General features: G+C 37.4%; 1 protein-coding gene across 2 annotated transcripts in view; it reads right to left on the bottom strand.

The window, feature by feature from the left end:
* Window positions 1–11,264, bottom strand: part of SLC44A1 (solute carrier family 44 member 1) — a 93,549-nt gene extending 82,285 nt beyond the window's left edge. For both annotated transcript variants that reach the window (XM_026718547.2, XM_026718546.2), the window contains exon 1: window positions 10,927–11,264. In XM_026718547.2, the coding sequence (XP_026574332.1) occupies window positions 10,927–10,956 (30 nt within the window). In that variant the 5' untranslated portion in view covers window positions 10,957–11,264. The remainder of the gene's footprint in view (window positions 1–10,926) is intronic.
* Between the last annotated feature and the right edge of the window lie 9,572 nt (window positions 11,265–20,836).

Raw genomic sequence — 20,836 nt, 5'->3', positions numbered from 1 at the left:
AGCCAAGCAACTCCTAATGACTTATAATGTCAAGATATTGGCATTCTGTGGCTGCACTGGTTCAGACCACACCTTGGATACAGTTCTTGTCTCCTTAATTCAAAAAAGGACACTGAGGAATGGGAAAGAGAGAAGAGAAGAGCAACAAATATGGTAAAGGTCTTGGAGGCTAAATCCCAGAAAAAAAACAAGTTTGTAGGATTTAGGTATGCTTAGCCTAAGGAAGTTAAGGCTGAGGAGTGACATTATAGAAGTCTTCCAATACACGAATAGAGCAGAGGGGTAGATTTATTTTCCAGAACACTGCAAGATAAGACAAGAATCAATGGGTGAAAGCTTTACAGTAAGAGATCCAAAGTTGAACTGTTTATCTGAAAAAAAATGTATTGTAAATATAAATATCCATAATATAAAACTAGGTCTCTCAGAAAAATGGTGTGAGAAAACTATATTAAATTCTATCAGCTTTTGAAACTGTACAACACTTTCAGTACAAATACATTAAATTTCTATAATTTTGAATACCCTTTGTACATATTATCTAGACTAATTATGGGTAGACCTTAGAAACACTATTTATTAGAGTTATATCCAACCTTTTCTTCAAAAAGCTTGATCAGCATTCAAGAAAATATTTTGTTTTACCTCTACATGGGATCTGTGTTTTACTTTAAAATATCAAGAATTATCCACTGATTCTATACATTTTCAGTTTAAGAATTCTGAAATGCAGCATTCATTTTCTGATCAAAATTCATTTATCACAGAAAAGCAACTACATTTTGCTTACCTCAAGACTTTTTCAGTTTTAATATGATAGATGGGGTGGAGCTGTTTACTGTTTAATTGTGGTTTACTATCCTGATAAAGATGGCACAAGAAACTTCAACAAGTCTACCACTGATAACCCAGTTGGATAGAACAAACTATGTTTCCTGGTCTATGAAATGCAGTCTACTTCTGCGTAGAGAAGGTATATGGAATGTAGTTCAAGACCCACCGGATGTAAATGCTTGAGATCCAGCTAATGAGGATGATGCCAAGAAGCTTGCTGACTTTAACCAGAACAACAAACGAGCTCTTTGTATAATTGGACTAACACTGAGTGACCAGCAACTAGTCCATATTCATGGAGAAGAGTGTGCTGCTAGGTGTTGGGAGAATTTGAAGAGGATTTATGTTCGTGACAGTGTAGGTGCACACGTACATCTTACACGTAAACTGTTTACAGCACGTCTTCTGAAAGGTGGAGATATGTTAGCTCATTTAAACTTTATTAAAAGAACTTTTCAAGAGCTACATGAAAAAGAACTGATATTTTCAGAGCTGCATCGTTTATATCATTCTTTCCTCATTGGATGAAAGTTATGATGATTATGTATCTTCACTGGAAGTCCTGCCCAGAGATAAACTGACATTGACTGACATTACTGGAAGATTGTTAGAGGAAGCAAGAAGACGACTGGATAGGGACCAACTGAGGAAGGAACAACCACAAGAAGAGAATTTGTCTTCAACTGCCTATACTGTTAGGAAATGTTTTTCTTGTGGGGCTAGAGGACATACAGCTAAATTCTGTAAGAAGGGAAAACAACAGAATACTGGCAAACACCAGAAGGCCAAGAAGAATGTTAGTTTAGCTATGTCTAGCAATTCAACTGTAAACCATGATTTGTGAGTTGTTGATAGTGGAGCATCACAATTCATTACTAAAGATAGAAACAGGTTTGTAAAGTTGTCCACGAGTAAACAACATGAATCATTGGCAAATGGATGGAAGATGAACGCATCAGGTCAAGGTACTGCATATTGTTTTGTATAAACAAACATTTAACTATGTTATATATACCTAAACTGAAATTTAATTTGTTATCAGTAAGGGCTTTAGTTAATCTTGGTTATGTAGTAACCTTTAGGGGAGATAACCGTATAATAGAGAAAGAGGGTAAAAGTGTTACTGCTACTTTACAAAATGATTTATATGTAATACATGATGATCAGCTGAAGATGGCGAACTCAGTTTATAACAATGTTAAGCCACATGATGAATGTATACATTTATTACATAGACATCTAGGGCACATTAATTTCAAAATGCTCAAACAAACTGTTGAATTGCCAGAGGGAGTAAAATTAAAACCATGTAGCAAGTGTTTAAACTGTAATGCTTGTAGTCAAGAGACTTAAGTCTGGTTACTCCAGCAAACAGACTTAATGGGTTTAAGACCAAAGAACCTTCAGAGGTTGTGTTTGCTGATATAACTGGTCCTAAAAAACCAAGTTTAGGAGGTGCCTGTTATATTTTGAGTATTAAAATATAGTATCACGATATGGTTTCTGCTATCTTATGAAAAACAAAACAGAAACATTCCAACATTTCTTTAACTGGCTAAGGTTTGCTGAGAGAAAAATGAAAAGTAAAGTAATTACTTTAGTTACTGATAATGGGATTGAATTTGTTAACAAAAGATTCCAAACTATGTTAAAATTGGCTGGTGTTGATCATAAACATTCTGCACCTTACAGACCACAACATAACTCATTTGTAGAACGAAGAGGACAAACATTACAAGCCATGGCTCGCACTATGTTATCTGATTCAGGTTTACCTGAAACACTGTGGGGTGAAGCCATAATGTGTAGTAACCATGTTTTAAACAATGTAGTTAATACAACAACTGGTGAACTGCCATTCACTCGTTGCTATGGCAGAAAACCAAATTTAAGTTACCTACACACATTTGGAGCTCCAGCATGAGTGCATATTCCCTCACAAGTAAGACTGAAAGGGCAACATAGAGCTAAAAAGTTATTTTTTGTGGGTTACGAGGCCAACCATAGATCGTTTAGATTCTGGGATCAAGGCACAGCTCATGTTTATTGCAGTGCTAGTGCAAAATTTCTTGAGCACGTTGGGTGGGATAAACTGGAACAGGAATCCAGCAATGACATTATTATTGACACCCAAATAGTCCCTAAAGATAAAATCAGTAAACCCCAAAGAGCCATTAAAGAGGAAGAACAGGAGGAAGTAGGAGGACAAGCACAGGAAGAAATAGAAGAACAGGAGCAGGTAGCACAGGAAAGTCCACCAGTAAGCCCTGTATTACCAAGACGTTCAACCCGAGTAACACGACCACCTGATAGATATCAGGCTGGTGTTGTATGCCAAGTGAATACAGTTCCAAGTAATTATAGTGAATTAAAACTGTTTCCTACTAAGGATCAGGCTGCTTGACAGAAAGCAATGGATAAGGAACTGGAATCATTAAAAAGAGTGGAGGTATACAAAAATGTTAAGTTACCACCAGGTAAACATGCCATAGGATGTAAATGGATATATAAGCTAAAGACAGGTGTAGATGGGACTGTTACCCATAGAGCCAGATTAGTAGCACAAGGGTTCAATCAGACAGCAAATGACTATGATCAGGTGTTTGCACCTAGTCTGAAGGCTACTACATTAAGGGCAGCATTAGTGTGGGCAGCCAAGGAGAAATACATTGTAAATCATTTGGATGTAGAGACAGCATATCTGCATGCACCGTTGCAACACACTGCATATTTAAAGAAACCTTTAGGTCTCAAAAATGATAATACTGATAAAACAAGTGATTGCTGGAAATTGAAAAAGAGTCTTTATGGTTTGAAGCAATCAGGATATGAATGGAACCAATGTATAGTTAAAGAATTAACTAAGAGATTTTGTAGCTGGCATGGCTGATCCAAGTGTGTTTAAAAAGGAAAGTAATGGTATAGTGTCATTATTGTTATTATTTACTGATGACATAGCATTAATCACCAAAACTGAACAAGAAGCTACTGAGATAATTTCGCTATTGGAAAATAAATTTAAGATAAAACAATTAGAAGAAATAAAAAAATATCTTGGTTTAAAGATAGATAGAACTAGAGGAGGATACAAGATCTCACAAGCAGATAAAATTAATCAATTACTAAAAAGTTTTAAAATGGAACTTTGTAAACCGGCTAAGACACCAATGAACCAGGAGTTTAGCCATAGTGATGTTCAAAGTCCTATTTTTGATAAGAACATTTATCAGTCCTTGATTGGTAGTTTATCTTATCTCAGTAATTGGTCAAGGCCAGATATCGCATACAGTGTTAATCAATTAGCAAGTTTTAACACTGAGCCAACTGAAAGGCACTGGCAAGCTGCTAAACGTGTGTTAAGATATCTGAAACAAACAATGCATTATGCATTGTATGTGGAGCCAAAAGATGAACTGAATTTAACTTCATATGCTGATGCAAGCTTTGCTACAGACATAAATACACGAAAATCTACATCGGGTACTGTGAATTATTGGGAAAAGCATTGATTGGATGGAGATCTATTAGACAAAAACATCTAAGTTTGTCAACAATGGAGGCTGAATTCTCATGTTTGTCTTTATTATGTACAGATTTAGTTTTGTATAAGCAATTATTAATTGATATGGGAATTAATGTAACAGATCCTATTGTTATTTACAAAGATAACCAATCAGCAATACAGATGGCTTCAAATATTGCTGTTAAAACAGGAACGAAACACACAGATTTAAGATATTTGAATCTGAGACAATGTGTGCAAAGTAAAATGATTAAGCTGGAATATTGTATGTCAAAAACAATACAGCAGATCATTTTACAAAGACCCATGGCTCTATAAAGCATAAGGTGTGCTGTGAAGATTATGGACTTAGAATATAAAAGGGGAGAATGTTAGGAATATGAGACACCTAACAGCTATTTGGGTTAGAAATATATAAACCAGGATAAACATTTTAAAACTGTAACTTTAAGAAAATGCAAAACTGTAATTAGGTGTGGTTTCTCAAACGGCCATAAGATGGAGCCAGAAATCTGGTTTGTCTTAGTCTGAGTCTCAGAAGAGAGTGTGAGTGTATCTCTGTTTCCTTCTATTGGAAAGTATTGCCGTTCCTTTATTTCTTCTAATTGACTGATATTACTGGATTTAATGTAAGTCTGTTACTGAACTGTTTTTTGACACTGGACTTTGATATTTGGATTATCCCTGGATTGAAAACTGACTGATTTACTTGTGAATGACTTTGGATTGCTTATTCTGGACTTTGCTTAAACCTTTCTGGAAGTAAAAACCTACATTTACTGTACAGTGTATCTGTGTACTGTGTATGTATTATTCAAACACTTCTCTCAAATACGTCTCCCTATATGCGCTCATTCTCCTAACGGGGAATTACCTCAACAATCTCTACAGTCATTATTAAATAATTAGGCATCAGAAATCCTTACTGATTTGCAAAATAGTCAGACATATGTTGTATTATATAGCTGATATATTTGCAGATAACAGCTTACAGAAGAAGCATTGCTAAATGGTTATTATAATATTAATCATGTTAATACATGAATATTAATATTCATGTTCAGTTTTATTTCCAAGTTCGGAATCAAAAATTGGACCCTGCAACTTCCTAGCAAAAATGGAAAAAGAATAAGTAAACCAACAAATATGCATACTTTCTATTGGAAAGTAAGCTTTCCATGAAAATTTTACTTCTGAAAATAACAAATTCTATTATCTTATTGCTAGCCATGTAGCCTGGATAGCTATGGTTCATATAGGTTTGTTATTTATGTATGGAAAAATTCTTTTGAGTAAATGTAATGTGGGATTCTACTATTTCGCACCTATTCGCTAGGAACGGTTGTTAACATTCTAAGCAGTTTGGAGAACCGGTTGTTAGAAGAAATTACTGGCCTAATCCTGTAAGGAAGGCAGGAAGGAAACATTCTGGTGTTGCTTACAGAAATTGCCTCTCCGTTAACCCTTATTACATTCTTGGCAGAACTACACTTCCTGTCTCTGGAACTTCTCTGGAGTTTTTTTCCCCCTCCTTTGCTGGTACTTTGCTTGTGTGGAGTGACCATTGAAAAAAGTGACTTATGACCGTTTTTCACACTTACGACTGTTGCAGCATCGCCACAGTCACGAGAGGCCAGGCAAGGAGATGCGTGCCTCGATGTGAGTAATGTTGAGTTGGCCACATGACCACCAAGCCATGTCCACCCAGTCACATGACCACCAAGCCACACCCACCAACTAAGCCACACCCACAGAACCAGTTGTTAAAAAATTTGAATGCCACCCCTGACTAAGGTTATGTAGCAAGTCTTTGTTAGATGCTTTCCCAAATGTTCAACAGATTCTACATTCTGTATATTGTCACTCCCAGGTAAGACAACAATTTTTTTTTACCTGCTTGAAAAATAACCTAAGTCAAACATAGCATGAGGCAATTTCTGCATCACTTTCAACTAATTTATTGGCATCCTTAGACCTACATATACTGCACAGTTTCCACCATCTTTAGTCCTAAATGAGAAGTGGCAGAAGTCAAATAAATAGCTGGAAGAGTAAACTAAATAATATTGATTAGTAGCAAAGAATACAATAAGAACCAAATAGCAGAACATACATACTGTATATATGCTCACACACGTGTGCATTTAATTCCTCCAGTAAAGGAAGTTTCGAGGGTATTAGAATGGGAAAAAACATAAATTTGTAAACTACAATAGAACTTTATACTGTCTTTGTCTGCAGGAAATAGCTTTAGATATTAAAATAATATAAATAAATTTCTCCACTGCTCCTAATAGCCCTATGCTGCAAAGATGTCATAATCAAGGACTTTAGAAAAGTGTGCAACTATTAAAGTTATATTACATATGCACCCCACTTTTAAATTTTAAACACACAAATAGTTGGGATTTATAGAAAAAAATAAATTTAAGCTCTACATGACTTCAGTTAGTTTTTTATTTTTTTTCTTCCAATCAATTATATCTGATTCTCAGAGACTGCCTAGGTAAGTCCCCACAATTTCTTCAGCAAGGTACTTTAGAAATTGTTTACCATGGTTACCTTCCTAGGCCTAAGAGAAAGTGACTTGCCCAAAGTCACCCAGCTGGCTTTGTGCCTAAGGCAGGAATAGAACTCATAGTCTCCCAGTTTCTAGCCTAGGGATGTAACCACTTCACCAAACTGGCTTTCTTAAATTAGTTAATTTAAGTCAAACAGTATCCCAATTGTTAGGCAAAGATAATAAATTATTATCTGAGCATCCAATGTGATATTGGGGGAATGACAATATATTTATAGACATGTTCCTTTGCACAATTAAACACTCCATTCTTCCTGATTTTTTAATCAATTAAACCAGAGCAACCAGAACAACTGCAATAAGTGGCAAGCTTCCATGTTGCAAAACATGGCAGCTTCAAGCATGGCCTGTACTATAATGCCATCAATACCTCTGGGTCCCAGAAGCACAGTATTCTTAACAAATAAACTGAAGAATAAGTGCTGCCCAGTGGACTGTTTGCCTTTTGATATGTCGATGTTGTGTGTGATTGGTGACACTTGAAATGAAATTTTGAGAAAGTGTCATGCACTCCACATACAAATGCTCTCATGGGACCCAGAAAGTTAGGGACTTTTCTGTTTCATATAATTTTGTCCCATTCTCCAAAAAGCCAACAATCAAATACCTGTTTGTCAGGGAATAAGAATAAGATTTATGGCTATACCTTACTCCTTTAAGGATTTCAAGTATGCTTCAGTGACTAAATTAATTAATTTATACATTGAGTTTTCCACCTAACGATTAAACATACTGTGAGTATGAAGATTGTTGCTTTCACACAGGCTTGAACCTTCCCTTCCATTTTAGGATGAAGTTTAAAATATTAGGAAAAAAGAAATAAAAACAGTATGTTGAGATAATTATTAAAATGCTTTACATGAATAGACACCGATTAGAAATCTATATGAATACTGTTCTAAATGCAGGGGCAATTTTTCTAATAATTTCCCATTAAATTCAGATGTAGATAATAGTTTAAATATTTAAATATAAATCAGGATAAGGATATTTTGAAAAGTCCTTTATGCTCTTTGTATTCAAGATACATACAATATATATGGAATACTAAAGGAGTGAAGCATAAAGAAAAAGAAAAAGAAAAAAAATCACTTGGAGACAGAACATATGAACAAAAGGTTCAAGAAGAATTGATGTAGTATATGCTACCTGCAGAAAGCTTTGCAATAAGCACAAAGATTGAAGTGGATGCTGTTGTTATTAGTGAATGCACAGAATAGATCACTGGTTTTTTTTCACAATAGTGATGGTCTAAGTAAGAAAAATCTAACAATTTGACAGAAGTGACACTGGCAAATAGGTCAAAGAACAGAGAACCAATTCAACCTGAAGTGAAAGCTCCACAAGAAAAGAAAATTCAATGTGTTGATAAGGAGGTAAAGAATGAGGGGAGGGGAGTAGAAAAGATAATACACAGTCTGAACAATTGATGCTATGCTTTAAGTCAGCACTCATCTAGAATTTGTTAAAGCTTACTAACTAAGCCATTGCTGTTTTTCAGTCATCTCAGAACAGAGTTATGGAGGTGAATTGAACCAAAATCCCATCTAATGGCTCATTATCTACTGCTGCCACATGGCATGACTATTTACAGAACTGCAAAATCCAAAACCACAGAATGCACAATCTCATTATTGAAGTACACGAACACTATGTAATAGACACTAAAGCAAGCAGTTTGTTTCAAAAAATCAAACAAATGATAGCAAAAGAAAGGCCAAAATACTTCAACGGGCATTTTGACAAAGAAAAAATAAAAGACATTTGGTACTAAGCTTTAAAATTACTGACTAGTTCTCATTTGTTCATGTATTAAAACAAGAGGTTTAAATTAGCAAGGATAGAGTGAGTACTCTATGATCAACACAATGGCTTGACTTCATCTTCAGAGATGATCTGATTTCTCCCCCTCACATACCTCCATTCAAATAAGAATCACTACATAGATCAGAAGACAAGGTAGTAATCACAATGCTGGTTTACAACTAATATCCCAAAATTTGGAATGTGGAATATCTACTACATGTAGTTTTCAACCACACCCAAATACATGAAGTGTTATTATGTAATAAACTATCAGTTCTATGTTTGGATTGAAGTTTCGCTCTACAGTCTTGGAAGAAAGAATAAATGAAAAATGATAGTGGGAGAGATAGAACACGGACAAACTGCTTTTTATTTAGACAGGCACAGAAAAACAGAAAGTAGTCTGAAACCAATTAACTATGCCTATCATTTGAGAAAGAAAATTCCCCATAGCTCAGTAAAACATTGTGTAACAGTATAAAAATACCTGGAAGACTCAAGAGAATGTAACTGCAAAGATAATTATTTCACTTGAGATTACTCCTCCTGCCTTTCCAACAACTTGTGCCCATAAATTCTAATCGAAATTAAAAATAGGTGTGTGTAAAATATTTGTTTTGAACTTTTTCAAATGTTACATTTTATAATCATCCTGATAAGCGAGAAAGGATTTTGAACACAAAATGGACAGTTTTCAGTATTTTGAAGTTGGAACAATTCTACTTCTAGCAAGAAAACATTAATGATTGAGGGCTTCCAGTGTTCAGTTTCAAAAAATTCCATCCTCATAATGAATCAAAATAAAACTATGAATGACCCCCTCCCCCAACCACACACAAATGAATCAAATCAATGTGTTATGACTTCCATCTTTATTCTGTGTGGATAACTATTACAAAAATCATATACACAGAGATTATTAGGATAGCCATTCCTGAGTTCTTAAATGCATATAAAAGATAAGACAACTGGATATTGGAAGAAAGCAATATGATACAGGAACTACAATATTTAACCTGGATGTAGGTAATCCTCACTGGGTTACAGCTGTCACCTACTGATCAGACACTTTTGCAAAGATAAAATGGTCATATCACACCAGACATGTTGAATTTAAAGGAATTGTAGGATATTGATGAGAGACAGATTTGGAAGTAGATTTGCCCAAATTAGAGAAAAGAGAGTTATGAATTGATTTGTAAGACTTGAAGAAATGATAGCTAATCAAAAATTAGGTCATTACTAAACAATAATATAAAAAAGCAAACTAGAAGCAGAAGAGTGGGAAGGAGGAAAACAAAAGATATGCATATGCAAAATAAGGCATTTCAAACCAGAGGCTTTCCACAGAGCAAAAGATATTCTAAGATTCCACACCCAGAGGAAAACCAAATGTGGAAGAAGCTAGCAACAGGCCAATAAAAGTTCAGGTTCTGGTTCAATGAAGGACAAAGAGACAAGGATACCAAAAGCCAACACCGGAAGATGGGAAGGATGCAGAAGAAATCAGACAGCTGTCATCTTCCTCTTACTAATTATTAGATTTTGTTGTTGTTGTTTTTAAAAAAAAAGAACTGCAAAGGCTCTGTGAGACAAATGCTTTCCTAGCGTTTTCTTTAATATGTGGCATGTGTGTGTGTGTGTGTGTGTGTGTGTGTGTGTGTGTGTGTGTTTGGTCACTGTGTGTGTGTGTGTGTGTGTGTGTGTGTGTGTGTGTGTTTGGTCACACCGTTTTCAAGCAGAGCCTACCTTTATCAAATAAAACGAAGGTAGTAGCCGCGATGGTAGCAATCCGACTCATATCTTGTGCTCGATTCCGGATTTGCAACCCCGGGAAGCGGCTCAGAGGAGAGCAGCAAACATGAAAGGAGAGCAGAGAAGGAAGGGGGATGGCGATTCAGGAAGTCCAGGGCACTTTTTTCCAAAACAATTTAGTTTCAGGTCGCAGTAAGTTACTGGCTGCCCGTCGGAAGGAAGGCGGGGAAGAAGAGAAAGAAACCCGGACAAACAAAACCAGCCAAGGAGGCGGGGGGAGGGGGCAGACTCGGCCGGGAGGTAAACGAAGTCTCACCCCAAGGAGACAGTAACAACGCCGGGGGAGAAACCCCTGACTGAGGGGGAAGGATGCCAAGGCTGTGATGGGGGGATTTGTCTGTCAAGAGAGCCACTCTCCCGCGCTTACCTGCGAGGCGGCGCTCCCACAGCAGCCCATGGCGGGCTCGGGGCTAGGTCTCTGTCGCGAGCTCCAGGCATCCAAGCGCCGAGGTCTCCCGGTCGCCCGCCCGGCCCCAGGGCAACGGCGGCAGCGAGGCGACGGGGGGAAGGAAGGAAGGAAAGGGAAGGGAAGGGAAGGGCTGCTTGCGCCGCCGGAGGGGCCGCTCGTGAGCTCAAACCGCCGCTCCGGATCCGCAGCGGCGCCTCAATCCCCTTTCTCTGAGGCGACGGCAGCAGCGACGGCTCCTCGTCCCTCACCCCTCCACCCGCATCCCAACGACAGCGCCGCGCGGCGCCTCCGAAGGCGGGGCTAGGGATGGGGCGGGGGAAGGAGCGGAGGAGGAGGAGGAGCAGCAGCAGCAGCAGCAGCAGCAGCCCTCCTCCCCCCTCCCCCCTCCCCCTAGCAGGCAGCCGGCTCGCTGAGATTGCGCTGAGATTGCGCTTCGCTCGGGCTCCACCAACCAGGTTGCCGCGCGACCTAGAAACAAACCAGGAACGACGCTGCGGGCGTCGCGGGAGACGGTCGAGCTGAATTAGGAGGAGCTCCAGGACCGACGCCGACCTGCCCGCTGAAATTATTGTGGTTCAGGCGAAGGGCTCGTTGGCACCTCCGTCAGGGAAATCTTCCCTGATGCTGTCCCCCCACTTTAAAAGAGCCCGACTCGCTTCCGGTTTGTATTTCATTAGTAGTACCTCTCTTTTGTGTTTCCCTTTCTTATCTCTCCGCCATGGAGAAGGTTAGGGCGAAGTAATTAGGGCATAATTTTAGAAATTTTAATTAAACTGCAACGGTATCTCCGTTTATCAACGAGGTAATCACAGGCAAATCAATAGGATTTATTTCTGAGTAGGTAGTCTGGGCTTGTTCTATTGACCGTTGTTATTCGTTTAAATCCCCGAGTGACCTTGGGCGCTTGCCTTTTCATGTCCTTCATAAAGATCTGTATGTTTTGATCATATGATGACCTCTGTATCACCCTTTGTTACTCCTTGGAAAAGGTGCAGAACAAGCAAGAACAGCTGCACGTACAGTATATAGCAAAATATGGCAATTCGTCCAGTGACCAAGTTTGGAAAGGAGAGTTACTGTTTCTGGTAAATTAAAACAGTAGCTATTTTACATGTATTATATGCCATGTTTCTTTTCATTTTGCAAAGAATGGTCTGGTTAAGAAGAGGAGGACTATGAGGATTAAACTTGCATGCCTGACTAGATGATTGGATGGCTCATAACAACGAATTTACAATAAAATAAAGATAAGCTATTATAAATATTATTAAATAAAAGATTATTGCCAAGAAAAGAATAGAAGGTATAGCAAGATAATAAGAGCCTCTTCTATGGAGAATATGTCTAGTATGTGACTGAGAGACCAATAGGGTGAGATAGAAATGAAGCATAAATGGGAAGAACATGTATGCACTTCATTTGCATGCACAAGGCAGTTGCAATAAGAATTGTGTAAAGATTGCCTGGAAAACCAACAGTTCTGGAATGACAGGATTCAAAAAAGGAAAGAACATGATTGCTACAATCAGGTAGGTAGTTAGATCGATAGATGCTAGGAATAACCCAATTTGAATAAAGTAGGGTTTTTTTTCTGAATACATTGGTCTATATTACCATAGATGAGCAGCTAGAACAGTGCTGTGGAACCTATAGTCTTCTAGTGGTTGTACAATAGAAGGGTATAATGGGAGCTCAGCAACATTCAGAAGTGAGTTTTCACCTCTGAATTAACATCTCTCAGACTTGTTCTCAAATATGTAGGCCTCAGCATTTGACACTTTTACAAATATACTGCTGTATGATGAATGTCTTGTAACAATGGAATTATGTTTCTCCTTTTTGTTTCCTTTTTCTGCTTTTTCATATAATCAAATTTCCTCAGAACTAGTCATATTGCAGCCACTGATAAAGTTTCAAAATAGCCTGTTAGTGAGGGATTAAAAAGTCACTATTCCATACTGAATGAACTAGTTCAGAAATGAATAGAAAGGTCTAAAGGTCACCCAAGTAAACACAAAAAAATTAAAGAATAGTTTTCAGCATCAAAATCTGGTCTTTTCATACTATGGCATAGGTATTTAAGATGTAAGGAAGCAATCTGATCCAGATTGTTTGGACTATAAATCCTTCATTTTTGTCAGTGGCCACAAAGGATAAGGATTGAGAGGAGAAATACTGCTCAGTACGCTCCTAAACTTTCATTCCCCTTTCCCTTTTACTCACAGGTTATGCCATTTCTATGAGAGTGCTACATGTTATTCCAACCAGTTCCTTCAAGTCAATATTACATAGTTTGCAAAATTCAACTTCAAAAGATTTGTGGTTGGGCTAAGACACATGCTGCATTTGTTCACTCCAATATTTTCTCCAATATGGAGGCAGCCAGGGGTGGGATTCCAATTTTTTAACAACCGGTTCTTTTTTTTTTTTTAATTTTTATTGTTTTTTAAAACAAACATAAACAAACAAAACATAAAAACATCAAGTCATGTTCCATATATTGTGCCGGTTGGTTCACAAATTGTTTTGTGCTTCCATTTCATAGTCTTCAATTATAATTACATTGTATATAATCTCATATTTTCAATCAAATATTAAATACATTAATATCATTAATCATTTGACTATACTTTTATTCATTCATGCTTTACAAAACATTTTACTTAATTTGTTTTATGACAATTCATATTATCATCCCAGATCTATCCTAGAATCATTTTGTAGATATAATAAGAAAAGAATACATCCTTATATATTTATTATTTTCTAAAAGTCTACATATTTCATTACTATATTTTATTGTCTAACCATTGATAGAAAAGATCCCAAATTTTATAAAATTGTTTATCATCTTGTTCTCTAACTTCAAATGTCAATCTACTCATTTCAGCACATTCCAATATTTTCTTAATGATTTCTTCCTGTGATGGTATTTTCTCATTTTTCCAGTTTTTAGCAAATACAATCCTAGCCGCTGTTAATACATTTACAATCAGGTATTTCAAGTCTTTACCACATATTTCAGGTAAAATTCCCAATAAAAATATCTCTGGTTTCAAATCTATATGTTTCTTTGGTCATTTTTTTCAACCACGTGTGGATTTTAGTCCAGTATTTTTTAGCATCCGCACAAGTCCACCACATATGGTAATATGGCCCAGGTGTCTGATGACATTTCCAACATTTTTCGGATTTATTCTTGAACATTCTTGCTATTCTTGTCAGGGGAAAATGCCACCTGTAAAACATCTTATACAAATTTTCTTTATATGCTGTTGACATTGTCATTTTATAATTTTGAGACCACAATTTTTGCCATTTCTCTAGATCAATTCCATATCCAAAATTCTTCCCCCAAGCAATCATAGTTTCTTTAACTTGTTCTTCTTCTAGTTTAATTTCTAATAAATATCCATACAATTTTTTAATCACCTTTTCATCAGTACCTGTCAAAATCTTATCTAAGTCAGTCAGTTTATCATAGAAACCTTCTATTTTAGAATCTTTATCATACCTTGAATGTATTTGTGCATATGAAAACCAATTCATCTTTATACCTTGTTCCTCTAGTTTAGAATGTCAACTGGTTCTAGCAAACAGGCGCGAACTGGTAGAATCCCACCCCTGGAGGCAGCTTTCTTGCTGATGGATAGCAAAAACTAATTTCAATACAGTGGAAAAAATGCATGGATAAGAAATACTAACTTTTGGACTAAACTTTCTAAGAAAATATTCTTGAGACTGTGGTCCTCACAAAAATGTAATAAAGATGAAGATTCTTAAAGATTTTTTAAAAAATAACAGGAGAAATAGGAAAAACTTGATAAGAAAAACATTATTTCTAGTTAAGAGCTTAAAAGATATTTTTCTTTATGGAGGGAAAATGAGTTAGATAAACAACCTGAACTGTACAGGGTCAAAATGAAAAGAAAGAAGTGATGAAAACCATGAGAATATCAGTCAAACAAACAGGCACATTACAAAAAAGCAAATCTTTTAGACAAGGAAAGCCGAGTCCTTCTAGATAGCACTAAAATGTTATTATCCAGTGCAGGAGTCAGTTTGCATTATAATATCTTAAAGAAGTGCTGATCACATTTTCAACTCTGCTTTGGCAACAAAGCAGAGTAGAAGATTTATCTATACAGGAGGAAGAGAAAGGTTGAGTGTGGAATGCCTCCTTTGATGGCATTACTGGCAGCAGTAGAAGTCCTTGTTGTGGTGGAATTGGGTCAGTATGGGTGGGTCTATGGGGCATAACAGTTACTTTGAGGCAAGATGGGCAGCCAATAAATTAAATAAGCTATACCTTTCATGATATCCAAGCAACAAATAAGCTATACAGAGGTGCTACATTCCAGTAACATGTCATGATTTTTGAACGTAGGGCTATTGATAAGAAAACCCAAATGACAGGAAATATAGCAAACCTTTTTACCAATCCATCACTTTTCTGTAAGACTGGTAAACCTCTGGCCAAATATGGCGTTAAAGCAGAAAATATGGCACTGTTGCACTACTACTTTGCACTTACCTGGGAGGGTTCTCTGTATGACTTTACATGGGGTGTGTAAGTGAAAGGAGCCACTATATTACCAGTGTATAGCAACTGAAAGTCCTGAACTATTCAGTGCTAGCCTCACCTGAATAGGAACCATTATGTATTTTATTCCAAAACATCGGTGTTTTCATATACACAAGCTGACAGAAGGCCTGAGACATGCTTTGTAAAACAAAGTGCACTCAGTCTTTATGTGAGCAGTTTCTTTCCTGGGGGAGGGAGGCAACAGTCCCAAGACAAAATGGCCGTGAAGATAAATGGCCAGTGACTGGTGGAGTGTAGGCATTACCAGAATGAAATAAAGTGCTGGAAATGACCTCAAAGCTCCTCTTATGTCAGTAGAAGTTGCAAACATTTTTGATGTGAAGTTGGAGGTTAACCTTGGAGCAGGCCAGGGGTGTGTTCAGGGTGATTCATGACCTCCTTTCAGTCGTCTTCACACCAAAGTAAACAGCCTGTTAAGCTCTGTTTCTATATTTCTTGCTTCTAGTGGTCAATTTATATACTGTATGCCAATGGTTGCTGCATACAAATTTGAACTCCTATAACAGCCGTTTGTTCTACTTAGAAGATCCCCCTCATCTGCATGTTGAGGGCAATTAAATTACATTCTCAAAATAAAGGATACCTACCTTTCTGGTGGTTAAGGTCGGAAGGTTGTTGAGACCTGGCTTTTCCCTCAGACACTGGACAGGAGCCTAGCATTGTTTGGTGTTTTTCTTGAGAGGGTAATATAGTAACACTGGTGGTGTGTTATGAGGCTTAATTCTGTATTTTTATGGTGTATTTGTAAGCTGCCTAGGGTAGTTTTATATAATATAGGCTGCCATGTAAAATTTGCAAACAAATAAATCAATCAACATTAATTCAGGGGCTGTCCAACCACACATCATTAGAAGATTGCTGTATTCTTTCAGTTTGGCTTTAGGGAAGCTACTTTAAAGAGTGCTGGGATGAAGAGCATTTATGACAGGCAGAAGACTTACGGCTGTGCATATTTTCTCAGAAATGAGTTCCCCTGTATTTCCCGGGGCTTTTTCCTTAGTAAATATATTTATGACTGCAGCTTTAAATCTTACTTTGTTCCCATGCTGGGGTTTCATATTCATAAAATAATGAAGTCAAATCTGTAGTTCTATCACCTTCAAGGCTCCTGTAAATTCCCAGCTAGGGTGAAAGAAAGAGCATTTGCAGAGCAGCTGGTAATGCCTGGAAGCCTGCGTCTAAACCAGGATACTGCTCCACTTCTCGCCGAAAGGATGAGCTTTGAACACTAAATCAACCCAGCCCTATTTTTCAAGACGTCGGTAGGATTCACAATAGTAGGCAAAACAACACTCCCTTTTCTCTTGGATCTCCTCCAGCTTCTGCAGAGCTAGATCCTTCCTGTCTGTTAACTTGCATGACTCAGAATGTGTTTAATGGCCTAGGAAAGTCCAGCCGGTCTAGAATACAAGTCAGTGCAGCTCGGTTTTAAGTCAGCACAACCAAAACTATCAGCAATGGGCATACAGTATTCAGAACCGGTTTCGGTTATCATTATAATCATTCTATAAATAAGGGGCTAGTTGGAAGTACTGTATAGGATTGTCATGATACGATGATTGGTTCGGTTCACAGGCATCTTAAATAGAACAGATTTGCATGTGATGGATGAATCATGGAGGGAAAAAAGCCTTTGGTGCTAACAGCAAACAGTGTCACCTCCCCAGAATTAGCTCTAGCGCCTTGTTGCAAAATTGCTAGAAAAACAAGTTCTGCCTTTTTTTTTTTTAAACATACCTGCTCGCATTGCAAATAACATCGTAAATTTAAGGTATGCAAAGTGCCTTGCCTTCTGTATTGGAGACAAGAAAAGGCAGTTCTCATACTCCCTTTATGAAATTCATATATTAACATGCTTGAAAATATTGCCTCCTTATTTTTGTTTTCCCTAATCCTATCAACCTAAATTCATTTGTTTATGGAGGTTTTTTTCCCTAACAAAAAACAATTCAGATAAATTATTTGGTGTGATATATTAAGAAACCAATGAAACCAACACTTAGAAGGATGGTAGCCTTCCATGCTTTAAGTTTGATCAGTGTTGTGCAGAGTAGGAGGGAGAAAATATCTCCCTCCTGTGTCTTCAACCACTGCCCAGCTATTTTTAATCTAGAAGGAAGAAGACAAATGGAAAACTGTGGGTGGAAAGCCAAGAGGAAAAAGCTTTCTCACATATTTGCTGCTGTATCCTAAATGAGAATCTGAAGAAGGCCATCAGATTTGTTACATAAGTAAATAACACAAACTGACTCATTTTAAATGAATAATTCTCCCTAAATCTCTCATTTATAAATTGTTTTTTTTAAAAGGAGTGCCTTGCTTTTCAAACAATGGAAAATGGTTTAGTGTTCAGATATGTAATCATGTTAAGAGTTAGTTAAGCAGCTCATGGTTTAAATCCAAATGGCAAAAAAAGAAATGGTGTAACTCAGTTTTACAATATAATTAGAATCAGTTCTTCTTAATCGAATAATTCACCTAGGGCTCAACCTCAAAAGTCAATTTTACAATCAAGGATACTTAATAAATCCGGATGGCTCAAGGCTTTTCAGCAGAGGATTTGACCTCGACTTATCAGGCCAAGACCTTCACCAATGGAATAGGTCAAAATGTAAACAAAGCTGGATTGTTTCAGAACATTATGACTTCAGGCATGGCAATATTGGTCCAAGAGCATTTCTCCATGCTTGGCTTTCTAAATATTTGCACTGGTTAATACATTGTGTTATTTTGAAAGAATATGTTGTTCCCATGTTCTTCCATTCTGACTGTCAAAAATATGAAGAGCGATACAGGGCATCTTTATTACCAAAGGTTGCACAAATTGCAGATTTTTACCAAAACTGCAGGAGAGTGTCCAAAAAGTGGGTGACACAGTGGTTCGTATGTGGTTACAGCTAGTACTTATGACCACAACTGAGCCCAAAATTTCTGTTATCGAGTGAGGCATTTGTTAAGTGAATTTTGCCCCATTTTACAATCTTGCCTCAGTTGTTAAGTGAATCACTGCAGTTGATAAGTTAGTAACACGGTTGTTAAGTGAATCTGGCTTCCCCATTGACTTTGCTTGTCAGAAGGTCGCAAAATGATCACATGACCTTGGGACACAGCAATGATCAAAAACATGAACCAGTTGCCAAGCCTCTGAATTTTGATCCCATGATCATGTGGATGCTGCAAAGGTTGTAACTGTGAAAAACCATCGTAAGTCAATTTTCTCAGTGCCAAATGAACTGTTGTAAATTCGGACCGCCTGTAGTCTATTATGAATGGGAAAATGGGGTTAATAAAGCAACAAGTTATAAATCCCTTGTGAGAGCTTCAGAAACATTATATAAAAAGTGCTTTTTATTATAAGAAAGGACTGTTGGAATAATTATCCTTCTGGGTTCAGTTCCAAGTGGGGGAAAAGACACTGGAAACATGGAGGCTGTTTGGAAGGTTTAATGGTGGACAGGACCACATGTCTTGAAGCTCCAAAGTGAAAAGGAAAGGATATCCCGTGCTTCAAGGTGAAGGAAGAGATCAAGAAAAGGACTGATATGCTGAGAGTGCCTGGGTTTTATAACCTTTGTTGGGATTTGAATTGAAGCTTGTTCCTAATTGGTTGTCAGACTCTCATGGGGCCATGCAGGGGCAACTCTGTAGGCTGTCCTGAGTTCCAGGCTTGGTTGGATGATGATGCACTGAAAAGGGCTTTTGGCAATTGCTATAGCTTTACCTGGAGATCTTTGTTATGTAAAGCATTCTGGCCCAGGCCTTAATGGCCCACCCATTAACACAGGTGGGGGTAAGCTTCTACTTCTGAGGTGAGTTTCTGCTTCTGAGTTTCTACTCTTTTTTTTTAGAGGAAATATTCTGCCTTTTTAATATTTCCCAGGATATCTCATTTTTCTAGAAGAGGGTGGGTGTTAAGTTCCTACAGGACCATGCACAAAGATATAGAATGAACTAATATTTCTTCGAGCAAACTATGAGGGAGGATAATGTTATAAAGGCTTATACATCCAGAATATTATCAGTGTATGGTTTTGAGGGACATTATGGTGAACTGAAGATGGTTCTATGAAAGAAAGCCAACGACCATAGCAAAAAACCAACAAACTAGTGAGAAGACTAGTCCCTTGGGATCTCTCCAGATAAGAAGAGGAAGGGAGATTGCCCACCTGTGTTCCGAATGACTATTCCCCATGAGATCATAGAACAGAGCTTTCCTATGGGTTTGAGTGCTAGGAGATACTGGGGTTAACCATTTTGTTCACAACTGCAACGGAGGCTTTTAAAGGACATTTAAGTTTGCAAAACTCACTTTCTAATCACTTTAGGAAATTGCCCATTAACTGTTTCTAAGCTATTAGAGACTGTAAGAATAACAAATTTGAAAACCTCAGGAGAGTCTGCCTCCGAACAAAATAAAACTTTTAATTATACATTTAAGAGCCGTGGTGGCACAGTGCTTACAATTCAATATTACAGATTAACTTTGCCAACTGCTAGGAGTTCGATCCTGACTGGCTCAAGGTTGACTCAGCTTCCCATCCTTCCAAGGTTGGTAAAATGAAGACCAAATTGTTGGGGGCATATGCTGACTCTGTAAACTGCTTAGAAAGAACAGTAAAGCACTATGAACCGGTTATATAAGTCTAAGTGCAATTGTGAAGAAGTTAAACAACCTGAAATAAGTAGCAAAAAGCTAAACAAGATTTTGATCTTAGAAACTTATGGTTGGACTAGGTCCAGATAAAATTAGAATATTGAAACTATTACAATAAGATTTTGGAGTTAATTACAAGGAGTAAATGGGAAATCGTTCCTGCTTTGGTTTTTACAAGACACAGCATAAATAAATAAATTCGTGATTTCAAAAACTGGACAGTAAGGGGGGGGACTAATGATTTTAGGTGGAAGAAAGATATATAGGCCTGCAAGATGGTTAAGACAATAAAAATACTAAAGGAGATTTTTGAAGAATGGAATCGGAAAATAATGGAAACATTGTCAACAATGCCAGTAATGGTGTCTGCCACTATGGATGAACTAGATCCAAACGATGTTACTGAAGAAATGTTGGATGTAGAAGAAATTTTATCTGATAAGATAGAGATGGTATTGAACGTGGATTTATATCTGACAGACCAAGAGAATTATAGAAAATATAATTGGATCACTGGATCTACCCCACATCCCAAAGAATGGCTGCGGTTTTAAAATTTAAAAAGGAAATATAAATGACAAGCCAAGAGAGTGACCTGGATTTTTTTT

The sequence above is a fragment of the Pseudonaja textilis genome, chromosome 2 (assembly GCF_049901715.1).
Source record: "Pseudonaja textilis isolate UNSWEBS1 chromosome 2, rPseTex1.2, whole genome shotgun sequence".
NCBI lineage: Eukaryota > Metazoa > Chordata > Lepidosauria > Squamata > Elapidae > Pseudonaja > Pseudonaja textilis.
The sequence above is the reverse complement of the archived record's forward strand: the minus strand, read 5'-3'. Positions and strand labels throughout refer to the sequence as shown.